The sequence below is a fragment of the Fragaria vesca genome, linkage group LG5 (assembly GCF_000184155.1).
Source record: "Fragaria vesca subsp. vesca linkage group LG5, FraVesHawaii_1.0, whole genome shotgun sequence".
Taxonomy (NCBI): Eukaryota; Viridiplantae; Streptophyta; class Magnoliopsida; order Rosales; family Rosaceae; genus Fragaria; species Fragaria vesca.
The window spans coordinates 22,155,610-22,174,719 of record NC_020495.1 but is presented as its reverse complement, the minus strand read 5'-3'; the positions used below and the strand labels follow the sequence as shown (position 1 = coordinate 22,174,719).

At 38.3% G+C, this 19,110-nt stretch overlaps 5 protein-coding genes across 5 annotated transcripts; 4 read left to right on the top strand and 1 right to left on the bottom strand.

The window, feature by feature from the left end:
• Positions 1-40: 40 nt before the first annotated feature.
• On the top strand, positions 41-2,334 carry LOC101295627. Its single transcript, XM_004300231.1, has 2 exons — positions 41-406; positions 2,081-2,334. Exons 1-2 carry the CDS (start codon positions 87-89, stop codon positions 2,088-2,090), a joined length of 330 nt encoding a protein of 109 aa, XP_004300279.1. The 5' UTR covers positions 41-86; the 3' UTR covers positions 2,091-2,334.
• A 1,167-nt stretch (positions 2,335-3,501) lies between these two features.
• Positions 3,502-7,869, bottom strand: LOC101295338 (phosphoacetylglucosamine mutase-like). Its single transcript, XM_004300230.1, has 10 exons — positions 7,819-7,869; positions 7,191-7,286; positions 6,848-7,110; positions 6,623-6,742; positions 6,398-6,540; positions 6,046-6,294; positions 4,660-5,078; positions 4,394-4,569; positions 4,044-4,140; positions 3,502-3,701 (listed from the first exon to the last, which is right to left on the bottom strand). The coding sequence occupies exons 2-10, from the start codon at positions 7,249-7,251 to the stop codon at positions 3,550-3,552; spliced, it is 1,680 nt and encodes a 559-aa protein (XP_004300278.1). The 5' UTR covers positions 7,252-7,286; positions 7,819-7,869; the 3' UTR covers positions 3,502-3,549.
• Positions 7,870-8,004: 135 nt separating this feature from the next.
• Positions 8,005-8,288, top strand: LOC101295048. The gene has a single exon (XM_004300229.1). It carries the CDS (start codon positions 8,012-8,014, stop codon positions 8,279-8,281), a length of 270 nt encoding a protein of 89 aa, XP_004300277.1. The 5' UTR covers positions 8,005-8,011; the 3' UTR covers positions 8,282-8,288.
• A 3,003-nt stretch (positions 8,289-11,291) lies between these two features.
• Positions 11,292-11,898, top strand: LOC101294762 (disease resistance response protein 206-like). Its single transcript, XM_004300228.1, has one exon. It carries the CDS (start codon positions 11,329-11,331, stop codon positions 11,896-11,898), a length of 570 nt encoding a protein of 189 aa, XP_004300276.1. The 5' UTR covers positions 11,292-11,328.
• A 747-nt stretch (positions 11,899-12,645) lies between these two features.
• Positions 12,646-16,319, top strand: LOC101313902. Its single transcript, XM_004301657.1, has 10 exons — positions 12,646-12,877; positions 13,087-13,214; positions 13,333-13,404; positions 13,488-13,633; positions 13,719-13,833; positions 13,917-13,997; positions 14,627-14,761; positions 15,616-15,703; positions 15,902-16,015; positions 16,189-16,319. The coding sequence occupies exons 1-10, from the start codon at positions 12,646-12,648 to the stop codon at positions 16,230-16,232; spliced, it is 1,155 nt and encodes a 384-aa protein (XP_004301705.1). The 3' UTR covers positions 16,233-16,319.
• The last annotated feature ends 2,791 nt before the right edge of the window (positions 16,320-19,110 follow it).

The following is a 19,110-nucleotide window of genomic DNA, read 5'->3' as shown; positions in this document are numbered from 1 at the left end:
CGATTAAACCTAGGCACTAGTAAAAAAACACCGCACTGTCTCCTCGACACTTAAAACTTGTTCCCATTTTGAGTCTGTGCTTAAAGATGAACCCGGCGGCGAGGAGCGCGTGGAGTTTGTTCCGACGGCCAACGAGTCAGGGAGTGGCGGAGTCACTGAGTCACCACCGTCAGGAGCAAGTGAGAGGGATCCGGGTGAAGGTGCTGAACGGAAACTTGGAGCAAGCGCTGACGTTTATGCAGAGGAAGATGCAGTCCAGTGGGATCGAGAGGATGATCAAGCGCGAGCAGACCCACCACATCAAGAACTCCGAGAAGCGCGTGCTTGCACGCAAGCTTCTCGAGCGTAAGCTCAAGTCCCAGGACCTCGCCCGCAAGCTCAAGGCCATCCTCATCAAGAAAGTCAGGTACGTGATTTCGGAGAATTCGAGAATTTAGGGGTTTTGATTTCAAATATAGAGATTGAAGTGGAAATGGTATTATGAATTTCAGGGGTTTAGGGTTTTAGGAAAGTAACAACTTTGAATTCTTGTATTTTCTATGGTGATATATGTATGTATAGGTAGCTGAGAATGGGGTTTAGATTTGATTTGGTGTTGTAGAATGAATATGAGTTTGGAGAGTGTTGTTTGTCTTCTTTTGTTTGTAGCTTGGTTGGGGTTTTAGGGGTTTTCATTGTGTGTAGGAATTGGGCCTCTCCCATCAAATTAGAGAACTATGAAGTTCTTGGATTTTATAGGCCGTATATATATATATATATATATATATATATATATATATATATATATTACGGTATGTATAGGTAGCTAGTCTCATCCTGCTGTTGACTTTTTTTGGGGTTGTGAGACTGATTCAATCAGAGATATCTGATTATGTGTGCATGGTGTTTGAATGGTTGAAGCAGGTGAATAAGAAGGAACAAGCTTGGAATTGGAAATTGTTTATTCGTGAATCTAAGTTGTTAATATAAAGGAATTTAGTGGCTTTGAACAGCTACTCTTCAAAATAAGGACGTTGAAATCTAACTATAGTTCCAGTTATGCTAATCTATTGAAAGTAGAGAACTTTGAAATCTTACCCTTCACCGTTGGCTGTATTTGCCTGAGCAATGCTTTTTATCCCCAGTTTAGTTTACTTTGGTTATGAGTGAAAGTAAGCAAGTATCCTATAAAGAAACAGAATAAAGATTTGAGAACAAAGAAAAGTAGTTCTTCATTTCCCCTGGTACTTCATCAAGAGACGTGACTCATAAGCCAGATACTCATGTCATGGGAACAGTTTTTAACCATTTGACTAGGTTTGGCCAGTATTCAATGCACATTTCTGCTCTGGTTTCTCAAAACAATTATGTTTTGGGAAAGGAATGAATGCCAAAGTGTTGTGAGGCTGCAGTATCTTGGCTGTGTTTAGGGTGCTGTGGATGGGAAAAATAGAAGAATTTTTGTAAGTCTATTGAGGGCCTGAGATTGAGGAGCTTTGGGAGTGAGTGAGATTTTGGCTGGGTCTTTGTGCATCAGTTTCTATGGCCTTTAGAGCTTATAGCTTCTCTTGTACTTTGAGGGACTTGAAAGGAGCAGGTTTATGGGTTACTGATTTTTCGCTGCTTCTCTTTTGAGCTTCTGTTGTGTGGACTTCTTGTATACTGTTCGTCTTTGTAGTTGTTTTGTTCTTAACAAAATCTGTTTTATTTCCAGAAAAAGAAAAAAAAAAAAAAAAAACCTAGAAATTTTCTCGTCGTATCTTTTTCTTTCTCTTGGTTCTCTACTTTCCATTGACATCCAAGCCAATCCCTTTGTTCTGAGTTACAAATGTTAGATTGGCAAGTTACAGCTTTTCAGTGGAATGTAATTTTTGGATTGTAGACAAGGATCAAAGGTTCAAACAGACCATCTCGTTAGAAGATTATATAAGTAGTTGGGACTACTCGGTTCCATTATGAGTTTTGTATAATAGTTGTTTTACTGTTGCACCCTTACCCTATTTTCCAGTAGTATGTTTAAAGTAGCCTTTCTATGGAAATATTATCTCCTATGGGTGGATTCCTCCTATTTTCTTTTAATATACCTGTTCTCTTGTTGCAGAGGCCTATGAGATCATTCAAGCACATTCTTGATGCCGCATGTCATGCTTTCACTTGTGGAATTTCAAGCCAATGCAGCACCCACTTTTCATCTGGTTGCTCGGCAGCTTCTACTGCCACTCTAGTTTTCATAGAATAGTGTATTTGACTCCGGATTATAAAAGTTCATGTTTCAGTTGTGATCCTAAGACGTCTGATTTTAAGGTTTACCTCATAAAAGATTTTGACATCAATTCCAATACAGAACTTACGGCTTTTTTGTGAGTTCTAAATGTTGTCAGGGGCTTCCTGCTTCCTGCCTTTTACTGAAGAATCGATTATTTAGCCAAAGATAATAGCAAACAGCAAAACTAAACATAACTTTAGATTTATACATCACAAACAACGAACAGCGAAGAGAAGTCCAATAACCCCAGAGCAGCAATATGCAAATTGAAGGACTCCAAACGGTTGGCAAAGCTCCTCTCCAGTATATTTTCCGCTTGTGAAGGTACAGCACAAAGGCGCACAACAGAGGCAAAGGATCGTAATAGATGGAGGATGGCAGTATGCTGCTACGTATTTTTTACTTGAATGTTGTCACAAGAAAACTCATTTTCTCACTACCTGCAAGAGCAAGAGCAAGGCCTACTCTTTGGTCTCCTAAATCAGCAAAGCTATAGCTAACTGGGTGACAGAAATCTACTAGGCAAAGCGTCTGTGATCCACAGTTTGTACAGGGGTCTTTGGACATGAGGTAGACTGGTAGTCTTGGAAATCTAGTTGGAGGCAGTTCCTCCCCATAATGCAGATGTGGTGCCTCAATATCCATGGCAAAATTATGAAACCACCATGAGGACAGTCCTGAGCTAGAGTTTTACCGTGAGAATTTGATCGCATATTGGATTTCTACCAGATTGGAAACTTTTCCAAACAGTCTAGTTCGTTTACAATTGCAAAACTTTACTTGGGAATGCTAATTGAGAAGTTTACTTGGGAATATTACAGTTGCTCCATTAACTTTGTTTAGTTGTATTTTTTGGGAAGGAGAAAATGGTGTGATGTAACTTTGTGTAGTTGGTGACACTATGAAGCTTCTTATGTTCTTGATAATTGATATATGCACGGTATTGGACCAGTGAAGCCTGAATGTGATTTGCAAGATGTAGTATAACAGAGGGTTGAATCAACATGAACCAACCCTGCAAGAACTGACTCAATAATCGAATAGAGACGTTCTTATCTTCTCAATCGAAACTTTTTTATATCTTGTTTTATTATAACTACAATTTATAGTTAAAGAAACCAGTTATCTATGAATGAAGATACTTATAATCAAAAGCTTAATGGTCTTCTATCCAGTTGTTAATATTTGGCACTAGGCCTAATTCTCATCTATAAGTTAAATTTGACAGCCTAATTTGAAAGGAAAGTCTCGACCAAAAAAAAAAATTGAAAGGAAAGACCAGTTGGACAAGCTAGAGGAGATCATCAAGTGCCAGACCCCAGTTTTTGGTCTACAAGTTTTGCCACAGAACTGGCTAAGCTGTCTGCTGCATGCTCAGTGGATGCCTCTGCATATACTCGTATAACATCCTCTGTTCCTGATGGTCGTATGAAACACCGGCCTCTAGGGTACTTAGCTGCAAATTATAAAAATATAAAAAAGATAAAAAAAATGAAAAACTGAGAAATTTGTTTGTACTGTGAATATACCCAAAAATAGAATTTAGGAAAAGTGCCAATCTTAAAAGTAACATGAGAAATTTCTGCAAAAGATGTTGCATAGTATTCTTTGGCTATTTGGTAAAGAACACAGATCACAAAGGGACACTGAATCAGGCCAAAACAAGTTCAAAGGGACATTTTTCTTGGGTCTGAGTGTCTGACCAATAATCATAATGACCAAGTATATTGTGGACAGAAAAGATGATGTGCAGTATACCAGACGTAATGGAATAAGAAATGTCTCATAGGCTGCTTACCAGTTTCAGCGTTAATAGCTTCTTGAATGCCAGGGGGCTTCGCAACCACAGTTTCTGCATTTGCTGTGACAACAGCGGTTCTGTCTACAACTTTGACCTGATAATTGCCACTGTTAGTTTCTTAAAAGCACGGGGCACATCATTATACTTAAAAATGCAAAAGCACAATATGTGCAAAGCTGCCCGAAAATAAGAAAACTGAACTATTTTTTAGAACAGATGACCAAATCCGAAATAGAAAACTATAAAGATAAAATACCTTGAGGTAAAATACAAAGATGATAAGCATCCAATCATCCATATATAAGCATAAGACTTTCTCTCATGAAAAGGTAATCAAGGACACTTGCCTTAAGCTGCCTACTTGGTAGATCCTGATAAAGCTTATTCCATTTCTCTATTGACCATCCCATATGTTGTAAAATGGCCTCAACCAAGAGCATCCCACTCAAAGCATCCCCAACAGCCTGGTTAATCAATTTTGTGACCGCCAAGAGTCTCATAGCTGCCTTATGTGGTTCCGAACCTGATTTAAACAAACAATGTCCATCATTCATATACATAATACAGAATGAAACAGCAAACCTCCAATAAATCAAAACTCTCTGGTTTTAACCTTTAGCTACATCAGAAAGCTCAGCAATCTTGGCCTCTAACCACTGTAAGAATTGTTCTGAGAACAAGATGGTGCCATGGCCATTTGCCTCAAAATATATCCCAATATCATACTGTGCTGCTTTCTCATGCAGGTACTTCACACCTGTAGGAGTGAAAATGACTTCCAGGCCTAACTGTTTGAGATAATCTGTGGATGCTCCATTTGCATAAGCAGTTTGCACAATACCAAGACAGCATTGATAACCATCATTCACATTAACATCTCTTTTCTTCTTCAAGATGCTTAATTGCTCCTTGATGAATACAGCAAACAACGATAATATCTTGTCCCCATCAACAAGTTCAATCCTACCACTACTTGTAGATGGCACAATAAAGTATACAAGTCTATCAGCATCACCATCCAAGCTACAACACCTGAAAAACAAGACGTTATCCAACAGTTAGTTCCACTCCCATCATTAAATCCAGCGCAAGTCGAAACATTATTCATACACAATTGAACATTAACTAACTGAACATGGCGATGTTGACCTACTTGACACCCCAAGAGAAATGCATTACACGCCAATTCTTGCAAACCGGCTAATGGAGAATAGGAACAGAATATCTTAAGTCACGATTTGGGAAAGTTTCTGAATTCTTTCTTATTTTGGATTTGTTTTGTTATTAGGGAATCTTTTAAGTTCTAGAATATTAGGGTTACTTGATCCTAATTGATCTAGGGTTTCTAGGGTTTTATCCTCTCTATATATAGAGGTGTTTTGTAGTCTTTTGATTCCAGAGTTGAATAAATAAAAGTTTGAGAGCTTTGCTTTCTATCCAGGTTTGTGTGATGCAGCCTAACCTTAGGTGAGATATCTAGAGAACCTACTGGTGTGATGCTAGTAGACCTATCCCTTTCTTAATTTTGTTCTTTAAGCCTAGTTCTACAGTTAGCGCTATTTGTCCTGCATCACCACCCAAATGCTTTAGAGAGGGATATGATGAAAAAATAAAAGCTACAACTTGTTTCCAAGCAAACCATCATTTCAACTATGAAAACCAGTCTAAGACTCCAATTAGTTATCTCAACTCATATCAAAATTCTAGTATTCAAGAGCAGTTCACTTGTTATGCTATCATGGAAAACATCAGTAAGCCAATAAACCACCACAGTCTGTCAGTTTCTTCAATATCTTACATTGACCTAGTATGTTTGTTCCATCCATAACCATCTAGGCATAGATATTGAAACAACTTGTAGAAATTATGATTTTCAGTCATTGTCTAGTAATATCCATATGATGCAGGCATTTTAAGCAAGTTTGTAAAGAACTGTAAAGGCTTTGGGCATACAGTACTTGATAATCACAATTAAATTTATAATCAAAAGACAGCTGACCTGATCCCAACATCTTGTGAACTGAAACCAGATGGAGCAACTTTCTCTTTCTGCACATAATCAGCACCAACCCCTTCATTGAGTACACCTCCTTCTTTTCCAGAGTTCCGAACATCAATAACCAAGCCATTAAACATCTTCTTCAAAGTTTCAAGTTTTTCTCCACCAACACCATTAGCCCCATCTACAACCAGCTTATCTGCCTCATTTCTGGTGTTAGATCCACTAGGAATCAGATCAACTAAGCACCTAAAAAACCACACAATGTTCTTAAACTGAAAGCATTCAAACACCATGAGTCTTGTTTTTAGAACAAACTAGCCTATACACCAACCTCTAGCTGAAAACTAACCTGAATGAGCTGGACAGCTGCTCAAAGTAATCTATTTCCGATGCTTTCACACCCTTATTTCTGGCACGAACCATCCAATGGAGTGTCGGGGTTGTTAAAATTCCCATGTCAAGGGCAACCGCTCCACTAATGGAACTGATTCCCTTCACGGAGCAAATGTAAATCAAGATTCCTAAAAAAAATTCTAAAATATGCATGTTTTGAAGCCTCTTGAAAGAGATTTACCTGTCTAGCAGCTTCAAGCAGAGATTCCCCACTGGGCCTTGTATCTCTTGCCAGTAGTATCTCCACCTTCTTGGATCCATCAAGTGTGATTTTTTCATTTTCCACAAATTCAGTTATTAACTGTCAGATGTTATTAAACATTCGTTGTGAGTATCTCCAAAATGGAACGAGGAAGCAAAAAACATGCATGCACCCATACAAGCAATGATGATATCAAAGACAGACCTGTACGAGTTGTTGGGGATCACGGGCATTGGCAAGTGTATCCGCAAAGGGCTCCCAATCTTGAGAGAGCATTCCACCACTAGGGTCAGCAACTTTGATTCCATTATCAGAGACTTTGTTGTGAGAGGCCGTGATCATCAGCCCGATCACTGATTGGGTCTTGACTGCTCTAAGGGCTGCTAAAATTCCCACCCTGTAAACCGTGGATTGAAGAATCGAGGCATCCGCTCTGAACCCAGCCGTACCGTATGATAGCTTCGCTCCTGATTCAGAGTTCCATAATTGACTAACCGGAAACATAATTTATTGACATTACATAAAATGTGTCAGAGAAATTGTGAACCTTGTGGAGGTGGGAAGCGAGCTGAGGAGCTGAGGAGGAGTGAGCGTTGGTCTTCATTCATGGTTGTTAAACAAAAATTTCACAACAAAGACGCGCCTGATTCAAAATTACAAGAAGATATTAACAATTGGTATTGAGAGTATGAATAGGAACAGTACGAGGATGATGAAGATGAGGATTATAACTTCCAAGGTAGACTGATATTCTTCCTCAACTATTCTGATATCTAAAACTGACCCTTGTGTATTACTCGAAAATACTAGCAGAAATATGATTTTCAGTCAACTGACCCATCAACTTCATAAACTGGTTTCTCTGACAGAATGATACATTTCCTCAACAGAGACCATCAGTCAAATGATCTGAAACTAATAACTAAAACAAAACATGGCATCTGCAATTCAATGACTATCCAAACTATAAAACTTCATGATCTTTAACCTTTCAAGCATCACAGATTGCTTCAGAATCTACAAACTAAACATGGGAATGAAGGGAAGCACCAAAATCACACAACTAAACAAAACACATTACCCAATTCACAATCTGAATCACAATAATCAAAAATCACAAAAACCCATCCAACATTAAAATAAAGAACCTCAAAGATTTAAACTTGAACACCAACCTTGATCCAGAGAACAGCAATAGCGCCAAATACAACCCCTCCACAATTCTTCTCTCCCTCAGTTTCTATTCAATTCTCCTTAAAAAGGCCTAATGGCACACCCGTAATTTCTCCAAAATACAAGCCCACTTATATATTCCTCCTTTGCTTAAAACCCAAATGCAGCAAAAGCCAATCCACATTGATAGTCGTCATGGGTCTTCTCTCCTGGTGGAAAGGCGGCGACTCCAAACCCAACAACCCGGATCCGAAACCGGTCGAGGTTCCGGGCATGAACGGCGCCGTTGAGGTTCCCCGACCCGCCGCCAAAGTCACCGTCTTTGAGTTCGGGTCGGTCGCCGCTTCCGCAGATAAGGTCACTCTCGCCGGGTACTGCCCCGTCTCGGAGGAGCTCGAGCCCTGCCGCTGGGAGATCCTCTCCGCGAGTGGCTCCGACGCGCCGCAGTTCCGCGTGGTGTTCTGAGCGCCTTTTGTGGAATTCTGAGGTTTAATTTGCTGTAATTTCATGTTTATGAGAAGTTAGGGTTTTGCTGAATTTGTGGGGTTTGTGTAGAACTGATGATTTTAGCTTGCAATGAGAATTCAGTGAGATTTTTACGTGATAAGTTTAAGGACCCAACTTTTTGATTTTGTGTTTTCAGCTTTATGAGAGCCAATCCTAATGAGAATTATGAACTGCCTCTAATATTTGAGCTGAGATGAATTTTTCTTTTTGTCTTTTGGTCTGAAAATTCACTTTGTAGTCTGATTAATTCTTAGGCTACATGAAATCATTTAACTTGGGGGAAGAAATAGCAGCTAAGATTAGAGGTTTTGTAATGACTTAAGAGGGTAGGTTTGGCAATGCAGCTTTTTTGTAGTTGAAATTTGGTGTGATGGAAAAGTCGAGTGCGATGATGAGGCAGATAGGTAAGGGAAATTTGTCGAGTCATTTTAGAATGGATTAGGATTTGGAGTTGGAGTGATAATATTTTTATATGGCTGCTATATCCAACAGCCAGGATTCTAGTTGGCTGTTGATGACTACAGGTTTATTGCCTGACTTTGTTGCATTTGAATGTTCTTACTTCTTAGAACTCTGATCTTACATTGGAGTGTGAGTGTATGATTGATTGCCCTGGTAAGCTAATAGTTTGAGAACAAGGGTGAGCTTCGTCCAAGCTCAAAGATTTGTTGTACGAACAAAGAACATTCTGTTGTCCACTTATCTATTAGATCAACTTATGGAAAAAATAGTATGAGTTGTGATGTTGCATGGTATCAAACATTCCTTTTGTACTTGCTAGTTTCCAGTTTAACCATTTTCTAGGAATCTGATTTTGTGATGTTACAAAACCAGAATGCCATTACAAAAACTTGCAGGTTGAGGCAATGCATTTGTTCTTCTGTGGTTGGCCATTTCTACTATTTTTTTTTTTTAAGGACCATTACTACATCTTCATTGTCATAACTCAATGATCTACCATCTTCTTTTATAGTTTTATATGAAGTATAAGATTAAGAGTAATGTTAGGTGAACCACCATTTTGGGCAACCATCTAGAGCCCATCTTAGGTGGCATCTTATGTGGCATAGCCACCTCATCAAAGCCTAATTCTGATTTTTTTTCTTAGTTACAATTTCCTTTTTCTATTTTCACTACAGAAATTTATCTTTTAACCCTATTTTCTTTTTCTTCTCGCTGATCTGATCTATCTTCATCTCCATCACTCCATCAGACGTCTCGAATTCTATTCTCTCCTCCTTATTACTAGAAAAGGGGCTAAGGGGACAAATAAAATGGGTATAGATATTGGTACTTTGGTAGTGTTGATCGATATGAGATATTGGTCTAAATGTATGAAAGCAGAAAGCGAACGCTTTGAGTTCAACCAGAACTTTATACCTTCAATCAGTGTAGTAGAAATTCGCAGTTGATATTGCTTCAAGATGAAGGTAGTTTACATGTTAACTACTTGATTATTTAAGTATAAGCTGGGTATTTGCTTGAGTTAGGAACAAAATTAATTTGTATATGCGTACCAGACTTAATGAATGTTCATGAAACTGATCACATGTTTTGACTTGTATAATTTGATGCTCTCCCAACCGTAAGGCGAAACTTGGACGTGAAACTGTGAGAGAAGTCCCAGAGTTAGTGCATGATATCTTGTTAGGGGGAAGAGATTAGTGCTCATTATCAATTATCAACCCCACTGAGTGAACAATCGAATTCAACACGAAATCCAAATTCACAGGAGGGATTTCTCATTTGAGAAATCACAATGACATTGATATCAAAGGGAAAATGCTAGACGACGACCCCATGGAACAAAACAATGATCACCATGAAAACATAATATGCGTCATGTTATAAACTAAGCTCGATAGGATTGATGCTGGTTGAGAGAGAGAGAGAGAGAGAGAGAGAGAGAGAGAGAGAGAGAGAGAGAGAGAGAGATAGAGAGAGAGAGAGAGAGAGACGATTTTTTTTTTTTTTTTAAGTAAAAATGAATAATTCATTAATCAAAAGCAAACCTAAATTACAAACCTGTAAACACAAGGCTGGAAAACTAATAATAAAGAGCATAAGTCTCTAACTTGATCCAAATAGAAAGAGTGAGGAATCTGACAGCTCGCTAAACTATGGACCAATAACCTTACATCCGAAAATATAAAAGCAACAATACTAACAAATCTACCATCCGAAGATGACAGACATTACATCAGAGAGAAGAAGGAAAAAGAATTAAGGTTAAAAGATATAATCATAAAAGTGAAAAAAACAAAAATTGTAATTAAGGAAATATATAAATATAAAAGAGTTGAAATTAGGTTTTGATGAGTTGGCTATGTCACATAAGCTGTTATTTATGGTGGGCTGTGGTTTCTCAAATGATGATTCACTTAGCATTATTCTAAAAGAGTAGATTAAAATTTTTTTCAAACAAAGAAGTACAAGATTAAAACACACGCACACAAGTCGATCAATTCCAATGCATACCTTCTTTCCAAAAGAAAAGAGGCATTTGGAAGAGACAAAAAGAAAAAAGTGAAAGGTCTCCTCCTCCCCAACTTTGTGTTTCATTAACACAAAGAACCACATAAGGGAGTGGAACTGTGCGAGATACAAACTTGAGGTTGTAATTCCATCAACCGCTTGGGGTTTTGATACAGGTATGGGGTTGTTGAAGGGCTTCCATCGGTACAGCAAGGCGGTAATCAGAGAATGATATTCAATTATCAAAAATTTAGAGCGTAAAGTGTAATTAGATCCATTTGTTTAGGGAGGGACGGTATACAGTACACTAATAATATCAGTTTAATTAGAATAATTTACGGTTGGCTTGCATGGTTAGGCAATCAAAGTCATGCAAATCTTAGACTGGAAGCTAAAAAAATAAACTAGTTCAACTATGCCTCTTCGCCAATCTCCTACAGTCCTAGTACTCCTATATAAATAAGGTCCCATGATCACAACCCCTTACAGAGCACTTTGGAGTTCTCTTTAGTCTATACAAGACTATAGCAATGGAGTCAAAATCTCTAGCTTCAACTCTCTTCCTCTTCTTCCTCCTCTTTGGAACCTCAGCAGCTTCCCCCACCCTCAAATCCAAGCCTCATCATCCTCTTCCTTGCAAACGCCTCGTTTTCTATCTCCACGATATTGTCTACAACGGCAAAAATTCAAAGAATGCAACATCAGCCATCGTGGGTGCACCCGCTTGGGGCAACAAGACCATACTGGCAAAGGACAACCATTTCGGGGATGTGGTTGTGTTCGACGATCCGATCACTTCAGACAACAACTTGCACTCGACCCCGGTTGGTCGCGCGCAAGGCTTTTACTTGTACGACAGGAAAGTTGCATTCACTGCTTTTTTCGGGATATCCTTCGTGTTCAACTCAACCCAACACAAAGGAAGCATCAACTGTGTTGGGGCTGATCCAACGGCGGCTAAGACTAGAGACATTTCAGTTGTTGGTGGAACTGGTGACTTCTTCATGGCTAGAGGGATTGCTACTTTGATGGGTGATGATGTTGAGGGTGATGTCTATTTCCGTCTCAAAGTTGACGTGAAGTTGTACGAGTGTTGGTAAAACTAGACTGTGACTAGCGCTATTTGCTGTTGCTATAGTGTTTGAGTCCATGCATGGGAAACGTTTTCCATTTGATTTTACATATTACTGTCATACTGTGTGTTATGCAACTAATAAAAGCTTGAGTTTGGTGCGCGCTTTTGTTTTGGCTCAATTAAAAAAAATTATTATTGAGATTGACATATTCGAATAGGCACAAAACCTCTATACAGAGGTCCTCTCGAGATCAAAAACTGAAAAATTGTTAAAGAAAGAGCAATATGTGAATGTATCATGCAAATCCTATATCTTGGATACCAAACTTTGATTACTCCTATAGGCCAGAAAACGAAATTTAAAAACTCATTCTCTCGTATGATTTGAATGCTTTGGCTATGATCATTGATATAAAACTAAAAATGAATTAGATTTGTCAATAAAGAGAATGTTACATGTTTCGTTGGTGAACCGTGACTTGTTGGTTAGCTAGCTTCACTGATATCGTAATAATCATGTGTTCAAAACTCACAAACATTATAAGATCGGAGTGAGTTACATGAAAATAAAGTAATAGATATGTCACTTCTTCACTTCAGTTGGCCGAAAATGTGATCAAATACATGTACGAAAAAGAAAACGAAAAAAGAAAAGAAAAAAGTCTAAAAAGTCTAAAACCCAAATTCTTAACGGGTCAAAGCGCATGTGGATCGGGTCGATCCAACTCCTTCTTCTTCTTCATCGCTCCCTCCCTCTCTTTTTTCATCAAAAATGTATTCGACTCCACAGAAGCGCCCCAAACCCAAACCCAGGCCTCACCCCAACTCCTCTCCATCACTCCTCGAGCCTCCCGAGACTCTCTTCCCCACCAAGGCCGAGTTTCTCCGCCTCCTCGCAGTCCTCGCCATCGCTACCTCCGTCTTTTTCTCCTTCAATTTCCTCTTCAACCCCCGCTCTAACCCCTTCTGCGACGGCCCCGATCCCTCCCTCGACTTCTTCTCCGGTAATTCTACTTCTCTTCTCACTTTCCCACCTCAATTTCCCATTCTCATTTTTCTGTTTCAATGCCCTAGAATTCTCATTCCAGTTGCTATAGTGCGAGCTCTAGCTGCTGCATAAGCAGCATTGTGTTGCAACTGTATTGTTGAGCTATAGTTGTCGGCGTGATGTATTTGGTTATAGTGATGATACTTTGGGACTGATTTGTTACAGATTCTTGTGAGCCGTGTCCGAGTCATGGACGATGCCAGGAAGGCCAGTTGCAGTGTGATCAAGGATATACGAAGCGGGGGAAGCTATGTGTAGAAGATGGAGTTATTCAGGACACAGCTACGAAACTTGTGAGTCCTGAAAATCTTGCTCTATCTGAGTTTCTAGTAGATGTTACTATACATATAGGTTAAAGCATATACATATGTAGAATGTAGATGTTCCTTATTTAGAATTTTTAATATGCAGGCAGAAATGGTAGAGATTCGTCTTTGTGAAGCTTATGCGGAGTATCTGTGCCATGGGATTGGAACAATTTGGGTACAATACTTTTCAAAACTTGCAAACTTGATCAGATCATGTTCATGTGGATATTTTTATTGACGTTTGTGTGGCGCTGACAGGTTGAACAGAATGACATATGGAATGACTTTGATAAGAATGAGCTGGCAGAACATGTTGGCTCAGACAATGCTATTTTTATGTATGCGAAACAAAGGGCAATGGAGATGATCAGTGGAATGTTGGACAGAAGGACAAATTCTCTGGGGTATGTCATTTCATCAAGAGGGATGCGTGTCCAGTTACTGAATGTGTTGTGGTTATCTTATTTGATGCTTACTCTCTTTGTGTAGGGTCCAAGAGTTTAAGTGTCCTGACATGCTAGCAGAACACTATAAACCATCTTCCTGTCGCATCAGTCAATGGATCTCTGAGCATGCATTACTTATTTTTCCCGTTTGTGCAGCGGTATACCATTCTAAAAGGCAACCTTTAATGCTTATGTTTTAGTATCACCATTTGAAGCTTGTTGACCGTATTGAGATCTCCAGCTTCTGGGAATCACGTTGTTACTTCGGAAATTCCACCAAAGGCAGTATCTTTCGACTAGAGTTGACGAGGTTTACCAACAGGTATTATGTTGCCATCTTTCCTTCGATTGTAAGGGACTTCTGCAAACGGTTTTTGTATGTTATGTTTAGGTAGTCGGACATACTGAGGTGTAACTCCTGTTACATTTACATACTTATAATACTGATACATTTTTATGTTTCCGTGCATCTGAATGTTTGAGAAATATTATATCTGCCTCTTCTAGACAAAAAAGAAAAAAGAAAAAGGAAAAAAAAAAAAAGTGGTGCTCCTATATGTGGTGTCAGCATACTTTATTCTTGACTAAGAGTCAGATTTGATATGTATGATCTCATTAACTGGGATGCCAAAGCTTTGTTCTTTTATGGTCACGATTAATACTCTTCTTAGAAGTTGATATTCTACATACATCACAACCTCACTCTGCTTACGTTTAGAAAATTTACAATCGAACTCCCAATCAAGCTTTGTAAATTTATGTCACACTAACTCAATATACTGACGCACATTGATGTAAATTATTACCTCAGATTTATATCATACTAGAGTGATGTTCAATGATGCATGCCATAGATTTTTGCTATAAACTTAACAAACAGACACATTCTTGTAAAATTGTTATGTTAAAATCAATGTTATACTGGAGTTGACGTTTTTTTGTTTTACATAGATATGTGAAGAGCTCGAGGAGAAAGCCTTGATGAATAGAGCGAATGAGAAATGTGAACCATGGGTTGTTGCCTCTACATTGCGTGATTCTCTTCTTTCCCTGAAAGAGAGGAAGAACCCTGAATTATGGAAAAAGGTATTTTAATCCCTGTTTGGCGCCTGTAATTTATTATTTTCCGCTTCAAATGTTACTTTCTTGTCCGACTGATCACGTACTAATGGATACTATATATTTCATGTACTATCTGTATTCCAAGCAGTACTCTTTTACCAAACCAAACCAGAAGAGTATTATGAGTGTATTCAACTATGTCATTGTTGTTTGTTCCAGTTACATTTTGGGCTTGTAAATCAGCGTACTTTCATGGCTTGAGAAGTTGATCCTATTGCCCCAGTTTCACTCGAATTTGACGTTAAAACATTGACCTTTGATTGATGTCTTTACTATTTTTCCCTAAAGAAATAAAGCTTTTATTGTTTATGAATTTCATTTTTCTTTTTTGAAAAATAAAGAAAACAAAAGATTGTACACAAAACCTAGTGGTAGAAAAGGAAAACCAGATCCTAACTGAGGACCCATTGGATTGAGTGATTGACCTTTGCTTCTGCTGGGTTTTGGTTTGGTAGGTTGGGCCGGGTCATTTGGACCAATGATGATAACTTTATGTATATATTTTGTGCATTTGTTGCAATCAATTTTTACTAGTTTTCCAGGCCTACAAGGTAAAGCCCTACAATATAGTTGGTGTAAATATGGAATTAATTTGTGCCATTCGTCCATAATAATACGTGAAAACATATTTGTATTCAATTGCGTAAACAAGTTGCAGTCAAGCTATGAAGTATCATTGTTCATCGTAAGAAATATGATATTGCAAACTTAAATTTTGTCCGCTTTGCATAGCCTGAATTAGTTTATTGGTTTAATTATTACCTATGGAAATAATAGTAACAATATAGTTGAACATGCTTCATCTGTGTTCTGGACAGGTTGAAGAGTTGGTTCGAGAAGATTCCCGCATGGATTGTTATCCAACATTGGTGAAAGGTGAATCAAAAGTAGTATGGGAATGGCAAGGTATGAAGGTGGAAATGATGTCATCTATTCATGTGTATAGGGTGTCCTAGAATAGTCGCCTTATATGTTAACATTTCTTGAAACAAAGTCATAATTTGTGAAACTGTGAGCTTTTCTTGAAACAAAGGAAGTTTTGAATTGTTCTGAGACCACCTGTTCTGTGCACTCCACTCTCTTGCTGACTCTCGCTTTGTGCAGTTGAAGGATCTCTGAGCTCTTCAAGGAAAAGTAGAAAGGGTGAGGCTAGCAAATTGAAGTCCAGCAAAGGTACAGAAAGAAGTCCGGATCAACATCTCCATTCACTTAAGGCCGGTAAGTGTTGAACAATAATTTATTTTTGATTTAATTTTGTTTACCTGTTTCCGTCAACTAATTAATTCTCACTCCCAGCTTGCACCTGGTATGCTCATTTAATTTGTTTCGAAATTATTGTTTGTCTCAGTCTATTGAAATTGATGTGTTTTGTACCCCCACTTTTCTTACAGACCAAAGGCAATTGAATTTTGATACAACGATGTTGAGACAGTGACTGTAATTCTATCAGGCAAGGTGATTCATGGTATTTTGTCTCTGTACGGTAATTCATTAGGAGAAGCATTGTAAACTGTAAATTTGTAGCGCAATTTAGATCACAATGTCTGATTAAATGTGATACAGTGGCAAGCCCGGCTAGTCTTTAAATCTTTATCCATCATTCAGATCCAAATAGTGGAATGGATTCTAGATAGCGGTTTTACTTTCTGTTTGATTAACCATCAGAGATGAACGAGGGCTGGCGGCAATACATGGAAATGACAAGTTTGTTCATCCACTGTACTTTTCATACACTGTGAATATGATGCATTTCTGTTTTCTTATTCTACTCCTTTTTATCATTTTAGTAAACTATCAGATACTTGCGTTGACCTGATGTTATCAGTAGCAAGAATATGTAACCCATGCTTGTGGGTGAACCATGCTTATCAGTAGTTCAGACTTCAGAACGACGTTTGTCACTATCATCTTTTCTTTCAAGTGATCAACACTGTAACTAAGTTAGGACTTTCTCCTTAGGGTGTCTGGTGTGCAGTAAACTGTAAAAATTATAAAATTGGTTTTCTTATGTTTGCCTTGGTGTTTAAATGAAAACGAATAGGTATTTTTGCCGGAGCTCAATATGAGCTTAGAAGACACGGTAGAAGAAACCGTAGTAGACCAAAGCCAGTTGACTAGAAAAAATACAGCAAAACCATATCATAGCAAATCCAGTATATGAAGTTATCCATACGTTCTGCTATATGAAACCAAACCATGTCAGTATATGACGCCCCGGCACCGGTGACTGGATAAGAAAGAGGGCCACCGGCAAACACTGGCCAAACCCTAGTCCAAAGAGAGACCTGATAACTAATATCAATGTGTCGGTACTGGTTTAGTGACGGTGAAGGGCACCGGATATATCCATCTGCCAACGTCCTTGCAGTTATTGTTTATTTGGAATTGTATGGAATGATTTCATGGCATGACCATCAGATCATGACCCTAACAGCTACATTTTATGCATCCATTTCAAATTATTAAAGAAGAAGAAGGGTGTGTATGTCATATATTGGTCCTACCTTAATTACATTACATGGACAATTACTCTATGTTGCGGTGGGTTAGATCTCATGTATAGGGGTCATGTGGCCACATGTGTTCAAGTACACGTCCGTTGGTTTTTCTAGGATATGTGACAATGTGAGTGAGGTCTAAATAGAGTAATTTTTTAAGTTTTGAGAAAGACACAAGTATTTAAGACACCGTTCGTAGTTTTTTTCTATCGTTGATATGTATTTATAGAGATGATACTTGATTCCTCATCACATTCAAAGTCAAGTTGTGTTGTGGAAATAGAGACAGTTTCATGGTTATAGTAGTTTGGTCTGGTCTTAAACTTTGCCCGAAGGTTGCTAATTAAGACTTTTTTTTTGCTTGAATCGTACCTCTTGTTAACAGTATTTCATGATTTCCGTCTACTTGTTTCTATGTCTTCTTTGATGATCACTTTTCTAAAATGAGACTTACAATTTCGATTATCTTATGTTGTAAAAGTAGAAAATAAGGATTCAATATGGTTTGGTATGCTTCAATGTATTATTCTTCTCCATATAGGAGGTTTATATAAAGATACAATTGTAGTGCTAATAGGAAAATATTTCCTACACCTATACATAATATTCAACTTATACATATAAAGAAAGTAAATATATTTAATATATTCTACACTCCCCCTCAAGTTGGTGCATAGATATCGATCATGCCCAACTTGCCAACCGAGTTGTCAAACACTTTCCTTGACACTCCTTTTGTGAGAACATCTGCTAATTGATCTTCCGTATACACGAAAGGGAAACAAATGATTTTCCTGTCCAAGTTTTCCTTAATGAAATGTCGATCTACCTCCACATGTTTTGTCCGGTCATGTTGAACAGGATTATGAGCAATTTCAATAGCAGACGTGCTGTCACAATGCAATTCCATGGGTTTCTTGAGTTTGAAACCCAATTCTTTCAATACATTACGAATCCATAGCATCTCACAAACTTCATGTGCCATACCTCGAAACTCTGCTTCAACACTTGATCTTGCAACGTACTTTTTGTTTCTTACTACGCCAAGTTACAAGGTTTCCTTCAACAAATGTAAAATACCCAGATGTAGATCGTCTGTCAGTCTTATCACCAGCCCAATCAGCATCTGTGTACCCTACAACTTCTGATTCACCCTTCTTTTCAAATAACAAGCATTTTCCAGGTGCCGTCTTAAGATACTTTAGAATACGATACACTGCATCTATATGCTCTTCGCTGGGACAATACATAAATTGACTAACCACACTCACAGCATAAGCAATATCAGGTCTAGTATGAGAAAGATAAATAAGTCTCCCTACTAGACGTTGGTACCTTCTTTTATCAGTTGGAACTTGATTCGGATAGATGGCAAGGTTGTGATTCATCTCAATTGGTGTCTCAACAGGTTTGCAGTCAAGCATTCCGGTCTCAGCTAACAAGTCAAGTACATACTTTCGTTGGGATAAAGAAATCCCCGTCTTTGACCTTGCAACTTCAATTCGGAGAAAATACTTCAACTGTCCAAGATCCTTCATCTCAAACTCTTTTGAAAGGTACTTTTGTAGAGCCTCCATCTCTTTTGGGTCGTCTCCTGTAACAATCATATCATCAACATACACAATCAGAGCGGTGATCTTCCCCTGACTACGTTTGATGAACAAAGTGTGATCTGAGTTGCTTTGTCGATAACCAAATGTCTTCATTGATTTGGAGAATCTTCCAAACCAAGCTCTAGGAGACTGCTTCAAACCATACAGAGACTTCTTCAACTTACAAACCTTTCCAACATCGCAAGGTCTACTATTTGACTCC

Bases quoted from the DNA above. Each gene is read 5' to 3' on its own strand.
- LOC101295627 (XM_004300231.1), top strand. From the start codon at position 87: ATGAACCCGGCGGCGAGGAGCGCGTGGAGTTTGTTCCGACGGCCAACG.
- LOC101295338 (XM_004300230.1), bottom strand. From the start codon at position 7,251: ATGAATGAAGACCAACGCTCACTCCTCCTCAGCTCCTCAGCTCGCTTC. The intron at 6,743-6,847 runs GTCTGTCTTTGA...AACATCTGACAG, and splicing joins ATCCCCAACAACTCGTACAG to TTAATAACTGAATTTGTGGA. The intron at 4,570-4,659 runs GTTAAAACCAGA...TGTTTAAATCAG, and splicing joins GCTTTCTGATGTAGCTAAAG to GTTCGGAACCACATAAGGCA.
- LOC101295048 (XM_004300229.1), top strand. From the start codon at position 8,012: ATGGGTCTTCTCTCCTGGTGGAAAGGCGGCGACTCCAAACCCAACAAC.
- LOC101294762 (XM_004300228.1), top strand. From the start codon at position 11,329: ATGGAGTCAAAATCTCTAGCTTCAACTCTCTTCCTCTTCTTCCTCCTC.
- LOC101313902 (XM_004301657.1), top strand. From the start codon at position 12,646: ATGTATTCGACTCCACAGAAGCGCCCCAAACCCAAACCCAGGCCTCAC. The intron at 12,878-13,086 runs GTAATTCTACTT...GATTTGTTACAG, and splicing joins CTCCCTCGACTTCTTCTCCG to ATTCTTGTGAGCCGTGTCCG. The intron at 15,704-15,901 runs GTATGAAGGTGG...CGCTTTGTGCAG, and splicing joins AGTAGTATGGGAATGGCAAG to TTGAAGGATCTCTGAGCTCT.